This window comes from Alligator mississippiensis, chromosome 15, assembly GCF_030867095.1.
Source record: "Alligator mississippiensis isolate rAllMis1 chromosome 15, rAllMis1, whole genome shotgun sequence".
Taxonomy (NCBI): domain Eukaryota; kingdom Metazoa; phylum Chordata; order Crocodylia; family Alligatoridae; genus Alligator; species Alligator mississippiensis.
This window is the reverse complement of record NC_081838.1, coordinates 24,001,960-24,025,321: the sequence shown is the minus strand read 5'-3', so window position 1 is coordinate 24,025,321 and position 23,362 is coordinate 24,001,960. Positions and strand designations below refer to the sequence as shown.

The following is a 23,362-nucleotide window of genomic DNA, read 5'->3' as shown; positions in this document are numbered from 1 at the left end:
CATTACCCATGTCAGGGCTGCCAGGAGGGCGCAGCGTTGGCCTGGGGCTGGGTCAGTCCCAGGTCTCCCATCACCTGCTTCGATCAGCGCTGGCTCCTTCCCCACAGGCGGGAGCTCAGCTGGTGCCGGCTGAAGTTCCAAACGCGGCAGCCAGGACCCGACGGTGGAGCTGGGGGCGCTGGGGCAGGTCCCAGGCAGGCGCAGGTGCTGCGCAGCGTGGGGACCTGCACTAAGGTGCTGACCCAGGCTCAGGCTTTTCATCTAGGGCTGAGGCCGAGAAGGTCCATGTGTGAGTGTTTCACCATCGATGCTGCCGCCCCGTCTGTGTGTGCCAGCAGGTGTCTCCTGCCACCCCGTCTCTCCCAGTCCCAGCTCCCCAGTGACATCTCCTTCTCGTCCCCAGGTTATGGTGAGCATGAAGGTGGAAGAGGGGATGTCAGACAGGATGCAGCCCACTGGGATGCTGCAGGAGCCAGGCGATTCCTGGCCAGAGCAGCCACAGGCCAAACCTACAGATGTGTCTCTGGAGGATGCAGCACACACAGATAGTCCAGGACCTCAGGACCAGCAACCGTTTGGACCGAGAGAAGAGCCCCTGCCCAACCCAGAGCCAGGTGAGTGTCCAGGTGCTGGATGGGCATGGGTCTGGGTGCTGCAGTGTCTGTCCCCCATCTCCCCCATGCTGAAGTCTCCGGCTGCTGCAGTCACCAGCCCATACGGGAGAGGAGCAGGGCTTTCCCCTGCCAGCAGCACCAAGCCTGACCTGTGCCTTCTCTTCCACCCGCAGATGCAGGGGCCCTGGGCAGAGCTCATCAGAAGCCTCTTGAAGAAGGGCCTGCAAACCTGGAGCTGCCAAGGACTTCCCCAGGGAGACCGGAGGAGAGGGGTTCCCTGAGCAGGGCCAGCTACAGAAGGGACAGGGCAGGCTGGCAAGGCAGGGGGAGACCACGGAGGTGAGCAGGGCACCAGTTACAGATTGAGAGAGACAGCAGCTGGGGCAGGGGCTAGGCCTGGGAGGAGCCAGTGACATTGTCAAAAGTTTGGGGGGTGAGGAGAGGGCTGCAACCGCATCCAGCTGGTATTCACCAAGCACAGGGCCAAACGCACAGAACATGATGAACCAGGCAAGGGCCAACATGTGCACCCCTATGTCCATGGCTGCACCCACCTCCCGTGTCACTTAACATGGGGGGATTTTGCACCCAGTGTGCCATGGCCCAGCCAGAGAGCTGTCGCGCAGAGGGATCGCAGAGGGAGGTGAGGGCTGGAGGCAGCTGGAACAGGAGACAGTGATAGGGAAACGCTTGTGCCTGCAGCTCCGGGAGGCCTTTGAGGACATGGCTGTGTACTTCACGTGGGAGGAGTGGGAGCTGCTGGAGGATGCGCAGAAGGGGCTGTACCGGGACCAGATGCTGAGAAACTGCCAAGCTCTCGTTTCCTTGTCTTCCCCCTGCTTCTCTGCACTCTCATCCTCACAGACTTTTCCTTGGTGTTTGAAATCCACATGCTCCGCATGGCTCCGTCCATGAAAACCCACTGTTGTTTCCAGACATTGTTCTGGCTTGTGGGCAGGACAGAGGCACTTACCTTCTCCGAGGTCATCTTGATTTCCTAGTGCTTTCTTTTGCCTCCAGTTCCCCCAAAGGACTGCCTTAGGGAAGGGCTCCAAGACTTTTTGTTGCTCAGCAAAGACCATATTGGCCATCCCTGTATTATGGGTTTTCATGTGCTATAAAAGGTGTCTCCTGCCTTCTGTTGTCTGTATCCAGGGCTCCTGGGACATGTGTTTCAAACCCTGCAGGATTTGCCAAGTGTTGTGTGCTCAACTCCCCTTCTTGTTTGATCCTCCTGCTGGATGGGATCATTGCTTTTGTTGCCACCATAGTTCTTATAAAATCTTCCCTTCCTATCCACCTATTGATGGCTACTCCCTGCAACTCCTTCTCTTTCATGCTAAATGTCCACCCTCCCTTGTTCTTCAAGGCCCCAGTAAAATCCATGGGTTCATTGCATCCATTCCCCAGATCTGAGTTATTCTGCATCCAGTACTCAGTCACGAGCCCTCTTGTACTATTGCCCCAAACAGGATATCGAGGTCCCATGCCTGACTTAATCCGCCGCATCCAGCGAGGACAGGAGCAGCTCTGGGTCAGTGATGATGAGAACTGTGGGGACATCTCCAGGTTGGAGGACCTGCCGCCAGGTGAGTTGTGGCGGTCCTCTCCCCCGACCCCCCTCTCGGACATGCACTTTGCCTAGAGCGACAGGGTGCCTGGAGCCTGCAGACTTGCCCTGCGCTGCCCTTGCAGGTGCTGACCTCAAATAGCTTCTGCTGTCGTGTGTCCAGGCAGGTGTTGTTTCCACGCACTGAAATTCCAACCTGTGGAGATGAGCAGCTGTTCCCCCCTTCTCCCCCTAACTACAGCTGCTAGGGCAGGGGTGGACAATTATTTTGGGCAGAGGGCCGCTTACTGAGTTTGGGCAAGCCATTGAGGGCCGCATGACAGGCAGCCCAGGGCAGATTAATATTAATTTTCTAAATTTTTTAGGGGCCCTGCGGGCCAGATAGAATGGCCTGCCAGGCCGTATCCAGCCCCTCGGCCATATTTTGCCCACCCCTGTGCTAGGGGATGGGCGAGTTTGCTGTCTTGATGATTAGGCACAGGTCTCGTTTCCCTGGGATACCATGATCTTCGATATCCATCTTCATTCAGCAGCGTAAGAGTTGATTCCCCACCCCAAGGTAGCCAGACCTCTGTAACAACCTGTCCCAAGGCACGATGGCATTTGTAGTCCCCCATGGAAATTGGCACGGTGGGTCAAAGCTCTCTGTAGCTCCCTACACATCTCTGACTGGTGGTGAGCCCCAGCAATCCATTGTGGGGCTGTTCACCCTAGTACCAGATGAGAGGGTGTCTCTGACCTCCATGGCGCAATGAACATAAGCCTGGCACAGGGATGCGCCCACCCTCACCCCCAGCACTTGGGGTTTGGCAGGAAGACCATGTTCTCTTAAGGAAACATAAGTACCAAGGCCCAGGGGTGTTCACAGCCCCATTGCAGCAGAGGGAATAGCAGTGTTTGGCCTGTGCCAGCAGGGCAGGGTGTAACCTTGAGTTTCTCTTCCCCATGCAGGAGGTGCCTGGCTGCTGAGCAGAGCGGAGGAGCAGAGTCCTGAGGAAAGGCCAGCAAATCTGGAGGCAGCCCGGACTTGATCAGGGAGTTTTGGCAACAAGGAGTCCCTGAGTCCTGAGGAAGACCAATAGCCCCAGAGCCAGGGGAGGCCCCAACAACAGAGGGCCCCCCCAACTTGGCCCAGCACCAACGCATCCACACAGGGAAGAAACCATGTAAGTGCTCAAAGTGTGGGAAGATATTTACCCAGTCGTCACATCATTGCTCTATTTGGAGGAAGAGCTTCACGACTCCTCTGGCCTGGCCATACACCAGCGCATTCATACAGGGGAGAAGCCACATCAGTGCTCTGAGTGTGGGAAGAGATTCACCCACTCCTCCAGCCTGGCCATCCATCAGCGCATGCACATGGGAGAGAAGCCACATCAGTGCTGAGTGTGGGAAGAGATTCAGCGAATCCTCCAGCCTGACCAAGCACCAGCAGATCAACACAGGGAAAGAGCTACATCAGTTCTCTGTGTGTGGGAAGAGATTCAGCAAGTCCTCCACCATGGGCAAAAACCAGCGCATCCACACCCGGGAGCATCCATAATTTTGACAGCAGTGCCGGGAAGGCTTGGGGATGCCTACCTTCTTGCTTCCCGCTGGTGGCTGAATTCAGGCAAGCAGGCTCCTGCTGGAGTACAGAAAGATTTCACGCAGCCTTCAGGCCTTGTGGGGCACCCCAGAACTAGAAGGATCCAGAGGCTGGTTGTCAAGGTTTGATTGTGGGGAGGAGCCAGAGGAAACACTTTGGGCAGAGGCCAGCCCAGACGCTGGGGCAACCTGTAAAGAGACTTTTTGTAATAAGAATTTGTAGCTGATGCCAAATTAACCAAAACTAATTCCAAATCCAAGAGTCCAGAACCATAAGTGGCCCTACTACCAGCAAGCATCCTCCACCCACACCTGGGGCTTCAGATGTTTCCAAATCCTTTGGGGGGTATCCTATTTGCAGACTGAAGCCTGGAGGCTTGGGGTTCAGATGCCCTCGAGTTTTGCTTGCCCTTACCCATAAGGCCCTTGGAGCAAGCAAGGGAAGAGACTCCCATTGTCATAAAGTGGGCTTAAAGTCGCTACACCTCAGCGGGTGCTGAACCACGGCAGAAGAGCAGTTCTCTCACGATACAGTTCAGAACTGCCATCATGAACACTGATACAAGGTATTTCCCCTGCCAGGTTAAGGAACCACTCCACTTGTCCTGAGCCTTCAAGGGGCCAAGAAGCAATCTTTATATCAGCCTTGGAGCCTGTGCCTTCCCCATCAGTCTGTGAAAGCAGCCAGTGCTCCCGGGGAAGAAGAAGTGCCTTCCCAGTGGGGTGCCCTCCCCCAGACACCTGGCTCCAAATTTGCCCAGGGCCTGTCTTTGGCCTCCCCTGCCCATCAGGGTCTGCAAGCAGCTGCTGCTTCCACCCTGAGCCCAGCCTGGCAGGTTTTGCTACTCATCCTCTCCAGAACTGTGCACTCGAGGCCTCACTGCCATGTACTGCTGTGCAGAAAGGCCCCTGCCCTTTGGAAGGAGCCTGTAGTCACGGTCCAGTAGAGTACCTTTTCTGGGGGAAATGTGGGCAGCAGGGAGGAGGGGCAGTCTACGGCAGGTCCTGCCTCTCCTGGGGAAGAGTGCAGAGAGTATGAGGACATCCTCTGGGTCAAATGCAGGATGTTGTCATGGCTGGGGAATGTTCCCTGATTGCTAGTATCCAAATACACTGTGTCTCATGTGGAGGAGCTTGCTTTGGCTTCTATTGTTCCTGTCCAGATAAAATACAGCCCCCAGAGACATCCTAGGTTTAAGACCCTGGGATCCAGCTCCAGCTTTGCTAGCAGAACCTCTGCTGCCTGTCCCAAACAGCCTTGGGTGGGAGCAGAGAAGCAGGTCCCTCTGGGGTGCTGGGTCAGCTGGAAAGGCAGACTGGGAGACCTGTTTGGTTCGAGGTTGCAACACCCAGCCACCCAGAGCTCAAGCTGCCTCTGTCTCCTCACTAGAGAGAGAGCCAGGCCCCAGGGCAGGGCAGACGCACATGGGCGCGAGTACATGCTAGATTCGCATGTCCCCTTCTCCTGGTCCAGGGAAGCCCACTTCCTCTCTTGTCCAGTACCAAACACCCTCCAGGTTCTCCATGGACCTCAGCATCGCTCTCCAGCTGGGGTCGCAGGGCTGGATCCTTCGCGGGGAGCAACACCTCCAAAGCTTTCCTGAAAGAAATGCCAGTGTGGGGACGTGGGGCCTCGACATGAGGCTGCACAGCCACTAGTTGGGGTGACGCGGGCGTAGCTATGCCTGCGTTCTGCTCGGGGTTGTTCCAGGCTTCTGGGCTTTGCCAGTTGCCACACAGAGCTGGGCAGGGATCCTGCCCACTTGTGCTGTGTTTTGGGGGGGTGTCCTGTTTTTAAGCCTTTCTCCAAGGCAGTGGGTGTATGGGCACAGGGCTGTGCTGAGCCTGTCTGGATAGGCTGGGACAGGCCTCTGTGTAAAATTAGTAGTAGTCATTATGACTGTGGCAATCACTGCTACTGTTGTTGTTATGAATGGTGGTGTTATTACTTATAGCAATCATAGCAATGATTCTCCTATGGCTATTATTACTGCTCTAATGATAGTAGCAATGGTAGCAGCAATGCCAAGAGTAGCAGTAGCAGTGGTGTTCTTATTCCTACTCTTGCTATTTCTATTATTGTAACAGTAATAGATCTAGTAGGTATAATATTATTGCTACTACTCTGCGTATTATTACTACTATTATTTTTGTTTTTGTAGTAATAGCAGTAGTGGTAGCAAAAATATTATTTGTATTCCTATTGCTATTAGAATTAACATAACCAATAGTAGGTTTCCTTAAGTACATGCAGGGTCAGGTCTGCCAGTCACCACCTTTCTGCACGGCCTGATGTGTGCATGGACTTGGAACCAGTTTTGGCCCACCTTGGGAAACCCGTCTCGCGTGCTCCCAGCCCCACGCTTGCGTGTTCGCAGGCGTACCGTATTGCATCGCATACTGCACGTCCCCAACACTTTTTTTTTTTGCCTTGGAAATTGCAAAAGAAAACGATTTCTCTAGGGTCACGGGCAATTGTGTGACAGACAGCAAGTGCTCCTGGGAATACAGTGTCCAGGAAGTGCGGCCCCCGGGTCCTAGCTGCCTCACCCAGCCGGTCTCCTGGGATGTCACGTGCGCATCAAAGAATACATGCATGTATAGATAACATGCCCCTCTGTATGTGCACATATGCACACGTATATAAACACATACAAGTATACACACACACACACACACAAATTCATACATATAAACAACCACATAGAGGGATAGAGATGTATAAAATGCTCGGATGCATACATACATACACGTGCAAACATAACACCAACACACACACATACGCGCACCAAATAAGATATACATGCAGAAATATATAGTGTACAACACACGCACAGAGGTTTTGGCCTTTCTTGCCCCAGTCGTCTCACCCCAGGGGTCCCCAGGACAAGCCAGCAGTGCACCACGCGGCGGGTCTCGCTGCTGCCCCCAGCGGCTGGAAGGAGGTGGGAGCGCGGCCAGAGGAGGTGTCTTCTTTAGCGCCTTCTGCGCATGCGCTGCCGACAGGTGGGAGCCCTGGGGAAGGGGACTCATTGCGCATGCTCAGAGCGGAAGCAGTGCGGAGAGGGCGCGAAGTGGCAGAGCAGTGAGTGCGCAGGCGCAGCCGGGCCGAGGTTTGGGGGGAGATCCCGCGGCGAGTCGGAGTGAGTGGGGGCGGGGTGTCCCTGGCGGCGGCCCCGTTGCCCGTGCCGGGGCTGCCGGGAGCGGGGCAGCGTGGGGCTGGGGCCGGGTCGGTCCCGGTCCCGGGTCTCCCGTCACCTGCTCCGATCCGCGCCGCCTCCTGCCGCGCAGGCGGCCCCGCAGACCCGTGCGGCAGCGGAGCGGAGCCCCCGGCCGGGACGAGGCCTGTGGGGCGGACGAAGCGGCGGCTGCGCTGGAGCCCCTGGCAGCCGCGGGCCTTCCCCTCGCAGCCCGGCGCAGCCGGAGGAGCAGGACCCGGCCGTGTCCGGCGGGAGCGGAGGAGCGGGACGAGTCCCTGGTGCGGCCCCGGCCGGGACCGGGGGCGGCCCCCAGACAGTCGCCCGCCCGCCCGCCCGCAGCAAGTGGAGCAGCAGCTGCAGGAGGAGCTGGTCCAGCACAGCGGGCCCGGGGGCAGGAGGTGAAGCAGCCCCCGCGGGGCCCTCGCGCACCGCACCGCTCCGCTGGCACCAGGGAACGAGCTCCCCCGGCCAGGACGTGGTGCTGAGGCCTGCGCTGCCAGGAGGCTGAGGGCCCACGCGAGGTCTGCAGCCACCTCTGGGAGCTCTGCCATCACCGCAGCAGGGGCACGGGGTGGTGCTGGAGCAGGTCCTGGCCGTGCTGCCCCAAGAGACGCGGGGTGGGGGCGCAGGGTGCAGACGTGTGCCGAGGCGGTGACCCTGGCCGCGGGGTTTCAGCCTGGGCTGGCGGAGGCTGAGAAACTCCATGTGCTCACATTTCACCAGAATCATTGCTGCTGCTCCCAAGTCTGTGAGCCTGGCAGATGTTCCCTGCGGCCCTGCCTCCTAGTCCCAGCTCCCCAATGACACGTCCCTCTCGTCCCCAGAACACGGTGAGGGTGAAGGTCGAGGAGGTCACCTCACACAGGATGCAGCCCAACGGGGCGCTGGAACAGCCACGGGCCCAGCCTGTGGACATGTCTCTAGAGGAGGGAGCACAGAGGGAGAGCCCAGGGCCTGCAGATCAGCAATTTCATGGTGCCAGAGAGGAGCCCGTTTCAGACGCAGAGTCAGATGAAGGTCTGGGTACTGCAGTGCCTGTCCTCCATCTCCCCCCTCTCCCACACGCTGAAGGCTCTGGCTGCCGCAGCCCGTAGGGGAGAGGAGCAGGGCTTTCCCCTGCCAGCAGCACCAGGCCTGACCTGTGCCTTCTCTTCCTCCCGCAGGTGCAGCGGCCCTCATCAGAGCTCAGCAGCAGCCTCCTGAAGAAGGGTCTGCGAACCTGGAGCTGCCGAGGACTTCCCCAGGGAGACCGGGGGAGCGGGGTGCCCTGAGCCCTGAGCGGGGCCAGCTGCAGAAGGGGCAGGGCAGGTTCGCAAGGCGGGGAGAGAGCATGGAGGTGAGCAGGGCACCAGCTCCAGCTGGGGGTGGGAAAAGCAGCTGGGGCTGTGTCTGGGAGGAGTCAGGGGCACTGTCAAGAATTTGGGAAGTGGAGACAGAGGAGGAGTGATGAGCCTCTGGTGATAGGGGCTGCAACTGCACCCAGCCAGTGTTTGCGAGGACTGACTGCCAGTGCTGATAGCCCGTGGCTGTATAGGTGCTGCCTCAGCTGCCTCAAAGTGCTGAGCACAGGGAACCAAATAAGCTGTGCCAGGATGGACACATGGACCCCTATGTCCACGGCTGCAGTCTTATCCCGTGTCAGTGAAGAGGGGGGATTTTGCACCCAGCGTGTCGTGGAGCAGCCTGCAGAGAACTGTCGCGCAGAGGGATCCCAGAAACAGGCAGCACAGACTGGAGGCAGCTGGAACAGGAGACACATGGGGTAATGCTTTTGCCTGCAGCTCTGGGAGGCCTTTGAGGATGTGGCTGTGTACTTCACGCGGGAGGAGTGGGAGCTGCTGGAGGATGCACAGAAGGGGCTTTATCGGTACCAGATGCTGAGGAACTGCCGAGCCCTCATTTCTCTGGGTAAAGCTGTTTCCTCCTTCTCCCTGCAGCCATGTGAGTGCTGACGCTTATTTTCTTCTCCCTGTCTCTCTGCACTCTTGACCTTGTCAGCCTTCCCTTGAGGGTTGAAATCCACATCCTCCCCATGGTTCCCTGCGTGATCAGGTGTCTTTCGTGTTTCATACTGACATCTCGTTGTTGCGCAAATTACCAATTAGCTCAAATAATGAATGAGACTTTATGAGGAGGATAAGGCGAAATGCCACATTTATTGATTATAGTATTCAAAAGAGTGCGCTCACACACACAGTCTCTCTCTCTCTCTCTCTCTCTCTCTCTCTCAATTACTCTGCAGATGCTATAGTTACGAAAGTGTGTTGCTCAAATACTATACACTAGGTGGGCAGCCTAGTTAATATGAGATCAGGAATGGGGAATACAGATGTGTTCCAGTGAAGTTCACAGAGTCTCCACCTCCTGCTGCTAAGTCTCTTTCCTTTACAGGGGTTATCAAGTTGGTGTTGAGTGACTGGTCTGCCTTTCCTGATGCTGTAGCTTCTTTGTCTAAAATCTCAGTACTTTTCCATTCTGACAACTGGTTAGGCTCATGCATCATTGTCTTTAGGTGTTGCTCTTCAATCAGTGTCTTTACAACACTCTTCCATTATCGCTGGTGCAGGGTGTGTCCGGAGTCTCTAGTTTTGAGATGTTGCAGACCTTGTCTTCAGTCTTACCTTTTCTGTTTACCTTTATTCCTTGCCTGGTACAGACTGGATTCTTCAGCCACTTCAACATCATTCACCATTTGGCAACTTGTTTGCTGATATATAGCTTACTCTGTCTTTACCATTCACTCTTCATTTATTCATCCATACATCCAAATATATATAAGAACAAAATAACAAAAGATAAAGATTCAATAACAAACTTAATTCATAATAGCAACTTAAAATCACTACATTAAAGCATAAAATAAAATGACTGCTATACTCATGCTAAATATTATTGATTTATACTAAAGCTTAATTAAAACTAAATATTATTAAAACAAAACAGATGCAAACTAGTTTAAAAACAAATAAACCAATACTGGTGCAACATCCTGCTCCATTTCATTCAGCCACCTTCCCCTGGTTCCTGTCACCCCTGGTGCTTTCATATCCAACCTGTCTTGGTGAGGGGATCTCCCTTTCCCTTCTTGGCATGGTTATGTCAACTCCAACCCCTTGGGCAGAATAATTCACTGCCAGCTGTTCCTTCGGGAATGCTTCTGATTTCCGCCCTGTCCTGCCTAGTGAGTCCTGTGCCGCATGTATAAGACTCTGAGCGTGCTCAATCAGTGCTGTATAAAAACCCTTTTCTCCTTCAGTTACGATCCACTAGAAGGTAATAGAAGTCTTATCAGCCTCTGCTGCTTTGACCCCCAGGACTTAATTTTCTCAACTGTCTCTAGTGACCCATGCAGACGAAGCCATCAAAAAAGCCAATGGCACTTTATCGTGCATCAGCAGATCCATGATGAATAGGTCCAAGGAGGTGATACTTCCCCTCTATCGGGCGCTGGTCAGACCGCAGTTGGAGTACTGCGTGCAATTCTGGGCGCCGCAATTCAAGAAGGATGCGGATAACCTGGAGAGGGTCCAGAGAAGGGCCACTCTTATGGTTAAGGGCCTGCAGACCAAGCCCTACGAGGAGAGACTAGAGAAACTGGACCTTTTCAGCCTCCGCAAGAGAAGGTTGAGAGGCGACCTTGTGGCTGCCTATAAGTTCATCACGGGGGCACAGAAGGGAATTGGTGAGTATTTATTCACCAAGGCGCCCCCAGAGGTTACAAGAAATAATGGCCACAAGCTAGCAGAGAGCAGATTTAGATTGGACATTAGGAAGAACTTCACAGTTCGAGTGGCCAAGGTCTGGAACGGGCTCCCAAGGGAGGTGGTGCTCTCCCCTACCCTGGGGGTCTTCAAGAGGAGGTTAGATAAGCATCTAGATGGGGTCATCTAGACCCAGCACTCTTTCCTGCATATGCAGGGGGTCAGACTCGATGATCTGTTGAGGTCCCTTCCAACCCTTACATCTATGAATCTATAAAGTCTTCATCTCCAGAGGCCGCAGGCTCTGGCTTGGCTGTGTTTACTTGAAGACCTGCTCCCAAGTTCGCTCTGTTGTTCTCAGGTGTCTCGTCCTCCTCCCAAAATCCCTCTGCATGTCAGACATCCATTGTGGCGATAAAAAAGGGTGCACTTGGTGCAGAGCTGGTGAAAACCCATTGTCATTTCTAGAGGGTCTCTGATACAGGGCTTGTTCTGGCTTGTGGACAGGGCTGAAGGACTTTCCTTCTGCAAGGTCATCTTGCCTTTCTGGTGCTTTCTTTTCCGTCCAATTCCCCCGAAGGACTTCCTTAGGGCTTCAGGTCTTCCTCTAACTCAGCAAAGACTATGTCAACCGGTCCTGCATTACAGGCTTTCATGTGCTATAAACGGTGTCTTCTTCTGCCTTCAGCTGTCCATACCCAGAACTCCCCGGATCTTTTTTCAAACTCTGCAGGATTTGCCCACCTTGTGATCATCTCCCTTCTGGGACAGTCCTCCTGCTGGATAGGATGATTGCTTTTGTTGCCACTGAAGTTCTTAGAAATGTTCCCTTCCTCCACCCTGTTGGGGAATGGCCCTCTCTCCCAGAGAGAAGTGTTATGGTCAGCCATCTGTCCTGAATTCTGTTCCCTGCTGCCAGGCCTTGCTTGAAACCTTCCCAGAAAGAAACTCACTCCCAGTCCTTTGCCTGGAATGACACTGATAAGACAGGTGTTATCCAGCCACCAGTGTGCCTAGTGTCTCTTCGTTTTAGTGCCTTGTAAATAGTGAAAGCTTTGTCTTTCTGCTCTTTACCATATCACAGGTCATTTTTTATATCTCAGAGTGATCGGTGCTTTGTTTCCTATGACCATCCCCCCCGCCGGGAAGGGAGGGGGGCTGCTTAGTTGGCCCAAAGTGGGGGTGGGATAGGTCTGGGAGCCCTGGACACCTCGGTCCCCTCAGAGGGGAGTGGGGCTGTGGTACAGAAGCCAGGTCTGGATGCCTGGGTTCTCTCCAGTTCTAGGAGAGGCAGAAGCAGACAAGGGAGAAGGATTAAAAGTGCCCCCCTTTGCCCCCTAGCACCATGACCCCCCTCACACACACATGGCCTGTGGATGGGGGGCAGGGGAAGGGGCCAGTGCAGGCTCTGCAAGGGCTCTGGGGTGGGGTCACGGGCACTTCCACTCCACACATTGCTTGCCCCCCTCCTCGTACTCCTGCTTGGGTGACAATACTCAGTACAGCCCTTGAGTTTATTGTATCCATACCCTAAATCTCAGTTTCTTATTCTTTGTCCAGTACCCAGTCATTAACTGTCTTTAACCCCTGCATTAAACAGGATATCAAGGTCCAACACCCAACTTAATCTGCCGCATCCAGCGAGGGCAAGAGGAGCTCTGGGTTGGTGACGATGAGGAACGTGGGGACATCTCAGGGTTGGAGGTCTTGCTGCCAGGTGAGTTGTGGCTGTCCCCTCCCCTAACCCCCCTCTCAGAAATGCTCCATGCCCAGAGTGACAGGGGGCTTTTGTCCCACTGCAGATTCTGGTGATGTGGAGGCCACCTGGGCCTCATCACCAGAGGCTTTTTGTACCAAGGAGAAGCAGGTGGTCTAGTGTAAGGCCATGCTCCCCACACACTCCTGACTGCTGGTGAGCCCCAGAAATCCATCATGGGGCTGTTCACCCTGGTAACAGATGCTGCACTTTGGCTTCTGGAGCATGTCAGCCCATCCAGGTGGAGGCCTCAGCTCAGTCTCCCCCTGGAGCCGCCATTGCTGTAGGACAGAAGGCCTTAGAAAGCCTAATTCAAGCAAGAAACATTAGCCTAGCACAGGGACGTGCCCCACCCTCACCTCGAGCACTTGGGGTTTGGCAGAAGGACCTTGTTCTCTTAAGGAAACGCAAGTGCCAAGGTCCAGTCGCGCTCACAGCCCCATCGCAGCAGAGGGAATAGCCACATTCTCTTCCCCACGCAGGAGGCGCCTGGCTGCTGAGCAGAGCTGAGGAGCAAGGTCGTGAGGAAGGGCCAGCAAACCTGGAGCCAACCTGGACTTCCTCAGGGAGTTGTGGCATGATGGAGTCCCTGAGACCTGAGGAGGACCAATGGCTCAAGAGTCAGGGGAGGCCCCAAAAGCAGAGGGAGAAAGCAGCAAACCAGGTACCATGTCCCCTTGGGTGTGGTAGTGGAGAAGGGAGAGAACTCAGAGAGAGCCCTGGGCACAGGGAAGGATTTGTAGAGCTGAAGAGCTATGAGGTAAAATTTCACTGGAGAGAGACCCTGCATCTGAGCTGAGCCAGTGGGGAGGGCCTTGGAGGGAAGTGGGAGTTCCCTGCCAAGCCCAGGGGCAGAGCCCACCCCTGCCCTGAGTGCCAGAAAACCTTCAGCTGCCCATCACTCTTGGCTCTGCACAAGAGAAGCCACACTGGGGAGAAGCCCCACCTATGCACCAAGTGCAGGAGGGACTTCACCTGCCTCTCGACCCTGGCTCCTTACCCTGAAATCCATTCTAGAGAGCTGCCCCACCACTTCACCAGATATTGGAGGAGCTTTGCATGCCCCTCAGGACCTAGGGCCAAACCAACATGTTCATAGGGGGAAGAGTCAGTACCGCTGTGTCACGTGTGGTAAGACTTTCACCCATTTCTTCTCCGTGGCTCAGCACTGGTGCCACCACGCAGGTGAGAAGCCAGATTGGTGCCCTGAGTGTGGGAGGAACTTCACACACTCCTCTGACCTGGCTCAGCACCAGCACATCCATGCAGGGGAGAAGCCACTTTTGTGCCCTAGGAGTGGGAAGAGCTTCACCCTGTCCTCCCAACTGGATGAGTCTCATTGCATCCACGCAGGGAAGAAGCCACATCAGTGCCTTGTGTGTGGGAAGAGCTTCACCCAGTCCTACAACCTGGACCAGCACCAGCGCATCCACACAGGAGAGAAGCCACATCAGTGCCTTGTGTGTGGGAAGAGCTTCACCCGGTCCTCCCACCTGGCACGGCACCAGCCCATCCATACTGGGCAGAAGCCACATCAGTGCTCTTTGTGCAGGAAGAGTTTCACTGACTCCTCCAGCCTGGCCATCCACCAGCGCATCCACACAGGGGAGAAGCCACATCAGTGCTCTCAGTGTGGGAAGAGCTTTGCCCACTCCTCCAACCTGGCCCGACACCAGCGCATGCACACAGGGGAGAAGCCACATCAGTGCTCTGTGTGTGGGAAGAGCTTTACCCAGTACTCTAGTCTGGCCCGGCACCAGCGTGTCCACACAGGTGAGAAGCCACATCAGTGCTCTGAGTGTGGGAAGAGCTTCACCCAATCCTCCCACCTGGCCCGGCATCAAGGCATCCACAGAGGTGAAAAGCCACATGAATGATCTGTGTGTGGGAAGAGCTTCACCTACTCTTCCAGCCTGGCCAATCACCAGCGTATCTATGCAGGGGAGAAGCCACAATAGTGCTGTGAGTATCTGGCTAAACCCTAGCTTCCACCACATCTAGTGGCCACACGTCCCACACTTTAGTTTCAGGCTGGGTGTAAAAGAACTTTTTCATTAGCTTTCAGCTGACAAGCTGCTCATTTCCTGTTGCAACCCCTGGTTCTTGCCTGGGGGGAAATGGTCAATAATAAATCCCTATGGACTTTCTCTTTCCTGTTTGCTGTGTTATTTTGTAAATACTTCTTATGTCCCTGCCCTTTGAGTGTCTCTTTTCTAGACTTAATAGTGTTGGGCTCTGGAATCTCTCCTTGTTGTGGCTCTCCCTGCTTTCCCTCTGGCAGGTTTGGTTGCAATTAGGGATATCATTTAAAATGTCGTTTTAACCTCTTCTAGTTATATCAGGTTAACAGTTAAGTGATAATTCATACGTAGTTTAGTGATGGCTGGCAGGAATGGCCTCAGCTACTCATGGCTTCATTGTTCTCCCAGCAGTGCGCGGGTCCCAGGCCACTGGCAGGGAGCAAGCCGTGGGTAGGGGCTGAGCCACAGTGGGGCGTTACCTGGAAGTGGAACCACAGCTTCCCTGTACCCCCACAGGCAGGGTCTGGGGCCAGGCTGTGGATTTGTCCTGTCCCCAGATCCTGCTGCCACGGGGAGTCCAATTGGCTGGTTTGGCACTTCCTCCCTGTGGGCTCATTGGGGTGAATCCATCTCGAGCAGTGGGGCAGGAACAGACTGGAAAGAGGTAGAACCCCAAGGGGAGCTGCCCACTGAGCTTATTGGGTAGCCTCCAGTAGGAAAGGGCCCAGCTGGGTGCTCAGATAGGCTGTTTCCAAGGAGCTGGGGCAAGGCTTCCCTTCTTGCCCACCTCTCAGCTATATAATTGACTGCTGGAGGCAAGGGCAGCAGTTGGACTGGATGTGACCCTGCAGCTCCCTGCCAGCCTCAACTGCTCTAGGGTTGGGGACAAGGAACTCTGGGGTCCGGGACACCACCTCTTCTGACACCTGCTGAGGAGGACAAGAAGCCACCCTGGTGCTCATAAGCAATGGTGGGTAGGGAGCTGGCAGGCCAGATGCCTGGGTTCTCTTCCAGCTGTGGGAGGGGAGTGGGGACTGGTGGGTTGGAGCAGGGTCAGAAGCCTGGGATCGAGGGGGTTGTTATATCCAGCCCCGTCACCCACCCCAGAGCCAGCTGCAGCTCAACCCCCTGCTGTGCCAAGTGCCAGGTGGGATGGGTTTTGTCTGACTGGTTTGGGGGGGGGGCAATTCTCCGGTGTTTTCCGCGGAGGTCACCTGGGACCTCCCCGCTTGCCCCCTGCCTGCAACTGCTCATTGCATCTTAATTCCCATAAGGAATGAGGTTGGCAGCTCTGCCACGGTGCAAGAGAGAAGCCAGCGGTGTGGTTGGCTCTGTGGCGTGGCATCATGGCTGGGCGTAACAAAGGGCACCAAGTGCTGAGCTGAGGGCCCTGGGTCTGCCCCCCGTTCCACTTAAGAATGAATGGCATTGCCCTGTGCACACTGCAGAGCCCAGTGCCCCTCCCATGGGCCCGACTGCTGCTGCCCTGCTCCAGGGCCAAGCTGCGCTGGGGACAGGCAGGGAGAGGCTGGCACAGTGATGCAGCGCAGGCTGGGAGTGTCAGCTGCGGCTGGTTGGTGAGTGACGGGTAGGCACCCAGAGCAGGGGACATGGTCACTGTATGTGTGCGCGTCCTGGACACTTGGATTCTGTGCATGGGTGTGCACACTGGGGGCCTGGGTGGGTGTGCATGCATGCGTGTGTTTGTGTGTGTGTGTGTGTGTGTGTTTTGGATGCCTGGGTTCTGTGCGTGTGTGTGTTCTGGGTCCCATGGCCATGCATGTCCCACGGCGTTCCCTTCCCCATGCCAAGAGCAGGCCAGCGAGCAGCACCTGCCACGGCACCGCTCCACCCTCCAGGGGAATGGAGGTCTTGGACCCCTGTGGGGCTTGGAGTGCTTCCAGGGTCCCCCCGCTGACAGTCGAGCCCCCTCCCTCCCCAGCGGATGCCTGGGTTCCTTGAGCTCCCCCCACCCCCTCTCAGGATCACATGACCCCTGAGTTTCTCTGACCTTTGCCTTTAATGTTTCTGCAATTGGGCTGAAATGGTGACATTTTGGGACAAGGTAGCCATGTGGTGGGGGGTGCTGGGGCAAGGGGAGGGGTCCCACCAGTTCATGAGACCCCCTCCCCTTTTAGGCCAGACCTGGACCCCTGGATGCCTGGGTTCTCTCCAGTTCTGGGAAGGAAGTGGGGTCTGGGGGGGTGCTAGGAGGCTAGATGCCTGGGTTCTCCAGGAGGGAGGGGGGCTGTTTGGTTGGGCCAAAGTGGGGGTGGGGTCTGGGAGCCCTGGACACCTGGGCCCCCTCGGAGGGGAGCGGGGCTAGGGTGCAGAAGACAGGCCCAGATGCCTGGGTTCTCTCCAGCTCTGGGAGAGGCAAGAGCAGACAAGAGGAAAGGATTAAAAATGCCCCCCCTTGCCCCAGCACCATGACCCCCACCACACATGGCCTGTGGGTGGGGGGGGCGGGGAAAGGGCCAGTGTAGGCTCAGCCCCACCCTTGGAAGGGGTCTGGGGTGGGTTCAGGGGCACTTCCGCTCCACACACTGCTTGCCCCCCTCCTCATACTCTTGCTTGGAAATCCACATCTGCTGGAAGGTGCCCTGCAGGGAGAGCGGGCTGAGCGGGGGACCCAGGCATCCAGGCTCCCAGCCCCGCCCCCCCCCCCCCCCAAGCAGGGCAGGACCCAGGCATCTGGGGGCTCACAAGGGAGGCCAGGATGGAGCCCCCGATCCAGGGGCTAAATCTCCGTTCCATGGTGCTGTTGCTGGCGATGAGCTTCAGGCGCATGCTCTGCAGGAGGGGGCAGGCACATGGGTGAGCTCACACATGTGTGCAATACATGCACACGTGTGTGCAGCAGCAGTGGGGGAGGCACCGCTCAGGCACGCACACACTCTCTGAACCCAGGTGTCCAGGACACACACACACACACCCCCCGAGCATCTGGGGGACATGCACACATTTGCCAACACTGGCTCACATGTGTGCCCTCGCACACTCAGGCTTGTATGCGCTTGAAGTAGGAGAGAAGGCCTGCTCCTGCACAGGTGCCCACGCTTTCACACGCACGTACACACACTTGCATGTACTCATGCACAAGCCTACACATGCTTCCACCCATGCTTGCACAGGCACACGCTCACACACATGCATGCCCTCCCTCACGCGCACACACTCATGTGCATGTTCACACACATCCTCATGCTCACACACATGCATGTGCTAGCACTCACACATGCGCTCACCGGGGGTGTTTTCTGCGACAGCTCCCGGTTGAGGCGGTCGGTGAAGCCCTGCAGCAGCGTGTTGCCCCCGGTGACAATGACGCTGCCGTAGAGACCCTGGGGAGATGATTGCTACCATAACAACCCTCCACTCCCTGCGCCACCCCTCCCTCTCCACCATAGGCCAAGGTCAGCCCCCACCTCCCTGCTGCATCCCCAAACACTTGGGTTCTCTGGGAGGGTGGTGGGGACTGGAATGTGAATGCAAGGGGTGCTGAAGGCCCACACACCTGGGTTTTCTGGGAGGGGAGGAGAGGGGGGCTGGGGGGAGGGACCAGGGGACCGGGAGCCCAGATGCCTGGGTTCTCTGCCCCCAGCTGGGTCCAGGGTGGGGGGCAAGGTGGGGAGTCACTCACCGGGCGGATGTCAATGTCGCACATCCCGATGCTGGTCGTCACCACGTGCCCCACGCCCAGCATGGTGTTTCCCGACAGGCCCTGGGGGGGCATGGGGGTCAGCAGGGGGCAGCCTGGATGCCTGGGTTCTCTGGGAATGGGGTGGAGGGGTAAGAGCAGGGGGGCTGGGAGCCCGGACACCTGGGTTCTCTGGGGGCAGGGTGGGAAGGGTACAGCGATGGTGGGGCCAGGAGCCCAGATGCCTGGGTTCTTTGGGAGTGGGAAGCTGGGAGCCGGGTTGCCTGGAGGTGGGGGGGCTGGGAGCCCGGATGCCTGGGCTCTCTGGAAGGGGGCAGTGGGAGCCCAGATGTCTGTGTTCGGGGGGGGGGGGGGGGCGGGAACCCGGACGTCTGGGTCCCTTCCCCCTCCCCCAGGCACCTTGACGTTGGAGGGATCGAATAGCCCCTCAGGGATGCGCAGTCGCTCAGCCCCGTAGTCCGTGTTGTAGCCATTGGGCATCTCATAGTGCACTGTGGGCATCTGCGCCGCCACCCTGTGGGAGGGGAGGATTAGGGGGGGCAGCTCGCCCAGCACCCCCCAACCCCCCCAGCCCACTCACTGCTCATCGTAGGGGGAGTCAGAGACCTGCAGCACCGAAGCCTGGAAATCCTGGATCACCTCCTGGGTGGAGGGGAAGGGAGAGGTGTGATGGGGAACCCAGGCATCTGGGGTCCCAGTCTCGGCCCCCCCCACCCCCGAGAGAACCCAGGTGTCCGGCTCACGTTGCAGGTGTAGTTGTGCCAGGACTTGGACACCTGTGGCAGCTTCTCCTTCTTCTTCCAGTTGGGTGGGGCTCCCTCCCGCACTGGCTCCTGGGAGGGCAAGGGAGGGGTCTGAGCCCCAAATCGAGCCCCCTCCCCCCTCCCCATGCCTTGCTCTTCTTGCCCCACTCCCTGCCCTAATGCCCCCTGAGGCCCTGCCCCTCTTGCTCCACCCCTTTCCCCAATTTCCTGCTCCTCTTCCCCTACCCCCTGCTCCAGTGCCCCTCCCCTCTCTCCACAGGCCCCACCTCCACCCACTTGTCTGAACCCTCTCCTGGCCCCATAGCACCACCCCCAGACCCCATAACTCTGCCCAGATCCCCAAAGCTCCACCCCCACTCATTTGCCTTAAACCTCTCCTTGCCCCATAACCCTGCACCAGCCCCAAAGCCCTGCTCCCATCCATTTGCCTTGACCCTTTCCTGACCCCGCCAGCCCCCTGGCCCCTCCCACCTTGGCAGCAATCATGTAGGGTGGAACGATCTCGATGTTCATCTCCTGGAAGAGCTCCCGGCACTGCATGGAGATGAAGTCCCCGGCCAGCGGCGACTTCACGATGCCTGGAAATGTCCCCCCACCCCCAGGAGATGTGAAGCCATGTCCCCGCCCCTCCCCCCCTCAGAGTTCGCCCTTCTCAAAGCACAGGGAATGGACCCAGGCATCTGGGGACCTCTCCCTCTGGCTCCCAGAGGGGACCCAGACATCCAGGCTGCCTCCTCTGTGCCCCCTGGGGAACCCAGGTGTCCAGGTGGGGGATCTCACCCTGCTGCAGGATGTAGCCGTCGTGCACCGGGATGGCGGTGGTATGGGTGGCGCCACTGTCCAGCACCAGCCCCGTGCTGCGCCCATTGGCAAAGCTGACCCCTGAGTCAAGGCTTGGACACCTGGGTTCTCTGCCTGCCCTGGGCAGGAGTGGACCTGGATGCTTGTGTTCTCTGCTGGGCCCAGGGGGGCATGGGGGGAGGCTGTCTGGGATACATGCTGAGCTCATGGTGCGGGGGTGGGGCTGGGGCCCCTGGAGGGGAGGTCCTGGACTGGAACCCAGGTGTCCTGGTGTTCCACTCCCTTCCTCCATAGAGTATGTTGTGACCAGGAGGGTCTGGGGAGACATACTTGGGGAGCACAGCAGGGGGGACATTGAGGGATATGCAGTGAGGATGGTGGTCGTACAGAGGAAGGTAGGGTCCCAAGGGTTTGGGGGTATCCCAGGGGGTGGTCTGGGTGAATCCCAGGGGGATACAAGGTGAGCATGGCAGGGGTTCTGGGGGGCTATGAGGGGTCCCAGGGGGTGTCCCAGGGGTGGGGGGGATATGCAGTGAGCACGACGGTCTTGCAGAGGAAGAAGAGAGAGTCTGGGGGTGGTGGTCTCCAGGGGGTTGGATACGCGGTGAGTACAGCGGTCTTGCAGAGGAAGAAAGCCGGGATGTTGTAGTGCTCGAACATCAGCTCCGTCAGCTTCTCCCGCTTGGCCCGCGTGTTCCACTACGGGGACATGGGCCGCTTGCTAGGGCAATGGGGGGGGTCTAGTTGCCATGGGGATGGGGGGGTGACCTGGTTGCCATGGGGCATGCAGGGCCTGGTTGCTATAGGACATGCAGGGGTGTCCGATTGCTATGGAGATGGGATCCTGTTGCTACAGGATAGGCAAGTGGCCGAGTTACTATGGAGAGAGGGATATTGTTGCTATGGGACATGTAGGGGGTCTGGGTGCTATGGAGATGCACACCCTTGTTGCTATGGGGATCAGAGCCCCTATTGTTGTGGAGATGGGAGCTGTGTTTGCTATGGGACAGGCAGGGGGTCGGGTTCCTATGGAGCCCAGATTCCAGTTGCTATGGAACAGGTGGGGGGGGGTCCAGTTACTTGGAGATGGGAGCCCAGTTGCTATGGTACATGCAGGGCCTGGTCGCTATGAAGATAGGGGCCCAGTTGCTATGGGACACGCAGGGCCTGGTTGCCATGGGCACACACAGATGGGGACAGTGGTAGCCGGGGGCACATGCTGTTGCCATGGGGAAGATGGGGTGGTGGTTTCTGGATGGGGGGAGGGGGAACACACAGTTGCCATGGGGAGGACATGGAGCAGTTGCCGGGGGCAGTTGCTGCGACGATGGGCACGTACCGGCGCCTCGGACATGAGCACCGGGTGCAGGCCAGGCTCCGACTTGATGTGCTTGCTGTAGGTGTGGTCCAGGATGGCCTGGAAGCACTCCCAGTCCTCCACTGGGGGGCAGGGAGCAGGGTCAGCTGACTGGCCCTGCCCCCTGCACCACAAGGTGCAGCACCGGGTGTCAGGGAGTGTGGCCACAGGGTAGGGGTGGGGGTGGGGCCTCTGCCCCCCTGCTATTATGGGTGGGGGCATGGCCTAGGATGTAGGGGGTGTGGTCAGAGCCAGGGGCGTGGCTTGTTCTGTAGGGGGCAGGGCTGGTTTGGGCATGGTCAGAGCCTAGGGGGTGGGGCATGGGTTGTGGGGGTGGGGTGTACAGGTGTGGCCAGAGCCAAGGGGGTGTGGCTGGGTTTAGCCATGGCTAGACCCAAGGGGGTGTGGCCAGTCCTGTAGGGAGGCAGGGCTAGGTACGGGTGTGACCAGAGCCAAGGGGGTGTGACCTGGGCCTAGGAGGGCATAGCCTGGCTCCTGCCCAGGGCAGCCACCTATGGGGGTGGGGCCTGGCGGCCTGGGGACAGGGCCAGGGCTCACCCATGCCGTTCTTGAGAGGGGAGAGGACCTCGGCAGCCTCGCGGGGCACATGCAGTGCATTGGTGTCGATGTAGTAGGCCTTGCCACCCTTCTTGTCCTTGTCGCCGTCCAGCTCCAGCACTGCCTCCTCGTGCGACTGCAGCCCCACGCTGGTGGGGAAGTCCGCCTGGGGCGGGGGTCAGCACAGTGCCCCAGCCCTGATCCTGGCTCCAATCCCCGATCTGATCCCCGAGCCTGGCCCCCATTTCCCACTCCCAGCCCCTGGGCCCAATCATGAACCCCAATCCCCAATCCTGGACCCCAGCCCCATCCCAGCCTCTGATCCCAGATCCCAGCCCCATAGACCCCACCCCAGCCCCCCAGTTCCGATCCTGACCCCCAAGCCCGGATCCTGGCCCCATGCTAGATGCAGAGCATGCAACATCCCTCAGAGGGCCCAACCCGGGATGGGGAGGGGGCTTCACCTTCAAACCTACTCCCCACCCCACAGCCCAGAGGCCCTGATCCAGGACTCGCGTACCTTGGGGCAGTCCTCGCCTGCATAGCCGGCTCGGACCGAGAAGGAGCCGATGTCAAAGACCAGTGCCCCGACTTCATCTGGGGAGAAGACAGCACGTGAGACCCCTCCCCATGCAGCTGTGCCTGGGGGGGGGGGGGGGGGGCCGGACTGGGTAGAATGACAGAATGCCTCGGTTCTCGATAGGGGGTCCCGGGCCCCTGGGTTGTCTCTCGCGGGGGGTCCCGGGTCCCTGCATTCTCTATGGGGCCCGGACGGGTGCCCCCCCCGCACCTCCCCCATAGACGCCTCCGCTCATCCTGGCTCGGCAGCAGGTCCCAGCGGCGCGGCTGGTTCAGCACCGCGGCGACGGACAGCGTCCGGGGGGGCGGGGGAGGAAGAGCGGCCGCAGCCAATCCCAGGGCCGTCCCCTCCCGGCGCAGCTCCCGATTGGCTGGCCGGGCAGACAATGAGTGACAATTGAGCTGCTTCTTAAAGGGGCAGGCGGGAGATTTTTTTTGAGCTGGGGCGGACGACTGGGTTCTCCCCGAGCTCCCGGGAGCACGTGCATGGGATGCAGGCTGGAACGGGGCAGGGCTAGGGTATGGGATGGAGGCGCGGCTAATTATGCAAATCACAGCACGGGGGAGGCGGGGCTAGGGGTGGTGAGGTGAAGGGGTGCCTTAGCCTGGACTGCACCACAGCTGTGCTGGGGGGGTTATTTCTTTCTCAGGCTGGGTGTGGTGGGGCGTGATTTGGTATCGCCCTGCTTCCCCTCTCATGAAAGCAGTTGGTTTCTCCCACGTTCCCCCACCTAGTTAGTCTGGTCCATCCTAGTCCCCTCCCACCACCACCCCCGCTAGGAATGTGTTGGCCTCTCCCGTTCTCCCCCCCTCCCCGAACAGAGAGTTGGTATCACCCTCCCCCCCTTATCTTGGGTTTGGTGTTTCTCATTCCACCCCACTTGGTATCACCTATCCCCCCATGCCCAGTGAGTTGTTCCCTCCCACTCCGCCCCTCAGCACCAAGAGAGTTGATATCACCCACCCCTACACCCTGTGAAGTGGTCTCTCCCACTCCCACCTCCCCCGCCATTGAGACAGTTGGTATCACCCACCCCTCTACCTGTTCCCTCCATAGCTACTGTATTGGTCTCTCCCATCTCCTCCCACCGCAGTCAGAGTTGGTATCACCCACCCCTTCTCCCGCTATAGGGAATTGGTCTCTTCAACTCCCCCTACACCGAGACTTGGTATCACCCACCTCCTCCCCCCAG

At 57.9% G+C, this 23,362-nt stretch overlaps 3 protein-coding genes and 1 long non-coding RNA gene across 6 annotated transcripts; 2 read left to right on the top strand and 2 right to left on the bottom strand.

Moving 5' to 3' along the window:
- On the top strand, positions 1–2,236 carry LOC132245494 (nipped-B-like protein A). Its single transcript, XM_059717899.1, has 3 exons — positions 1–614; positions 788–953; positions 2,087–2,236. Exons 1-3 carry the CDS (start codon positions 308–310, stop codon positions 2,106–2,108), a joined length of 495 nt encoding a protein of 164 aa, XP_059573882.1. The 5' UTR covers positions 1–307; the 3' UTR covers positions 2,109–2,236.
- Positions 2,237–3,351: 1,115 nt separating this feature from the next.
- LOC132245497 (uncharacterized) lies at positions 3,352–6,691 on the bottom strand. 2 transcript variants are annotated; one of them, XR_009457226.1, is made up of 3 exons: positions 6,607–6,681; positions 5,197–5,371; positions 3,352–3,960 (listed from the first exon to the last, which is right to left on the bottom strand). It is a non-coding gene; the product is annotated as an uncharacterized LOC132245497 (long non-coding RNA). The 2 variants fall into 2 exon arrangements; XR_009457225.1 differs by lacking the exon at positions 5,197–5,371 and having other exon boundaries at positions 6,607–6,691.
- On the top strand, positions 6,560–14,575 carry LOC102558763 (zinc finger protein 154-like). Of its 2 annotated transcripts, none has more exons than XM_059717868.1 (7): positions 6,560–6,856; positions 7,796–7,988; positions 8,135–8,307; positions 8,753–8,879; positions 12,273–12,389; positions 12,911–13,092; positions 13,782–14,575. In XM_059717868.1, exons 1-7 carry the CDS (start codon positions 6,575–6,577, stop codon positions 14,427–14,429), a joined length of 1,722 nt encoding a protein of 573 aa, XP_059573851.1. In that variant the 5' UTR covers positions 6,560–6,574; the 3' UTR covers positions 14,430–14,575. The 2 variants fall into 2 exon arrangements, with proteins under 2 accessions (XP_059573851.1, XP_059573850.1); XM_059717867.1 differs by having other exon boundaries at positions 13,595–14,388.
- A 1,875-nt stretch (positions 14,576–16,450) lies between these two features.
- ACTL6B (actin like 6B) lies at positions 16,451–22,487 on the bottom strand. Its single transcript, XM_019498797.2, has 14 exons — positions 22,381–22,487; positions 22,111–22,187; positions 21,591–21,756; positions 21,015–21,115; positions 20,277–20,374; positions 19,655–19,749; positions 19,346–19,452; positions 18,854–18,943; positions 18,691–18,752; positions 18,510–18,624; positions 18,093–18,173; positions 17,698–17,793; positions 17,156–17,242; positions 16,451–17,052 (listed from the first exon to the last, which is right to left on the bottom strand). Exons 1-14 carry the CDS (start codon positions 22,403–22,405, stop codon positions 16,972–16,974), a joined length of 1,281 nt encoding a protein of 426 aa, XP_019354342.1. The 5' UTR covers positions 22,406–22,487; the 3' UTR covers positions 16,451–16,971.
- Between the last annotated feature and the right edge of the window lie 875 nt (positions 22,488–23,362).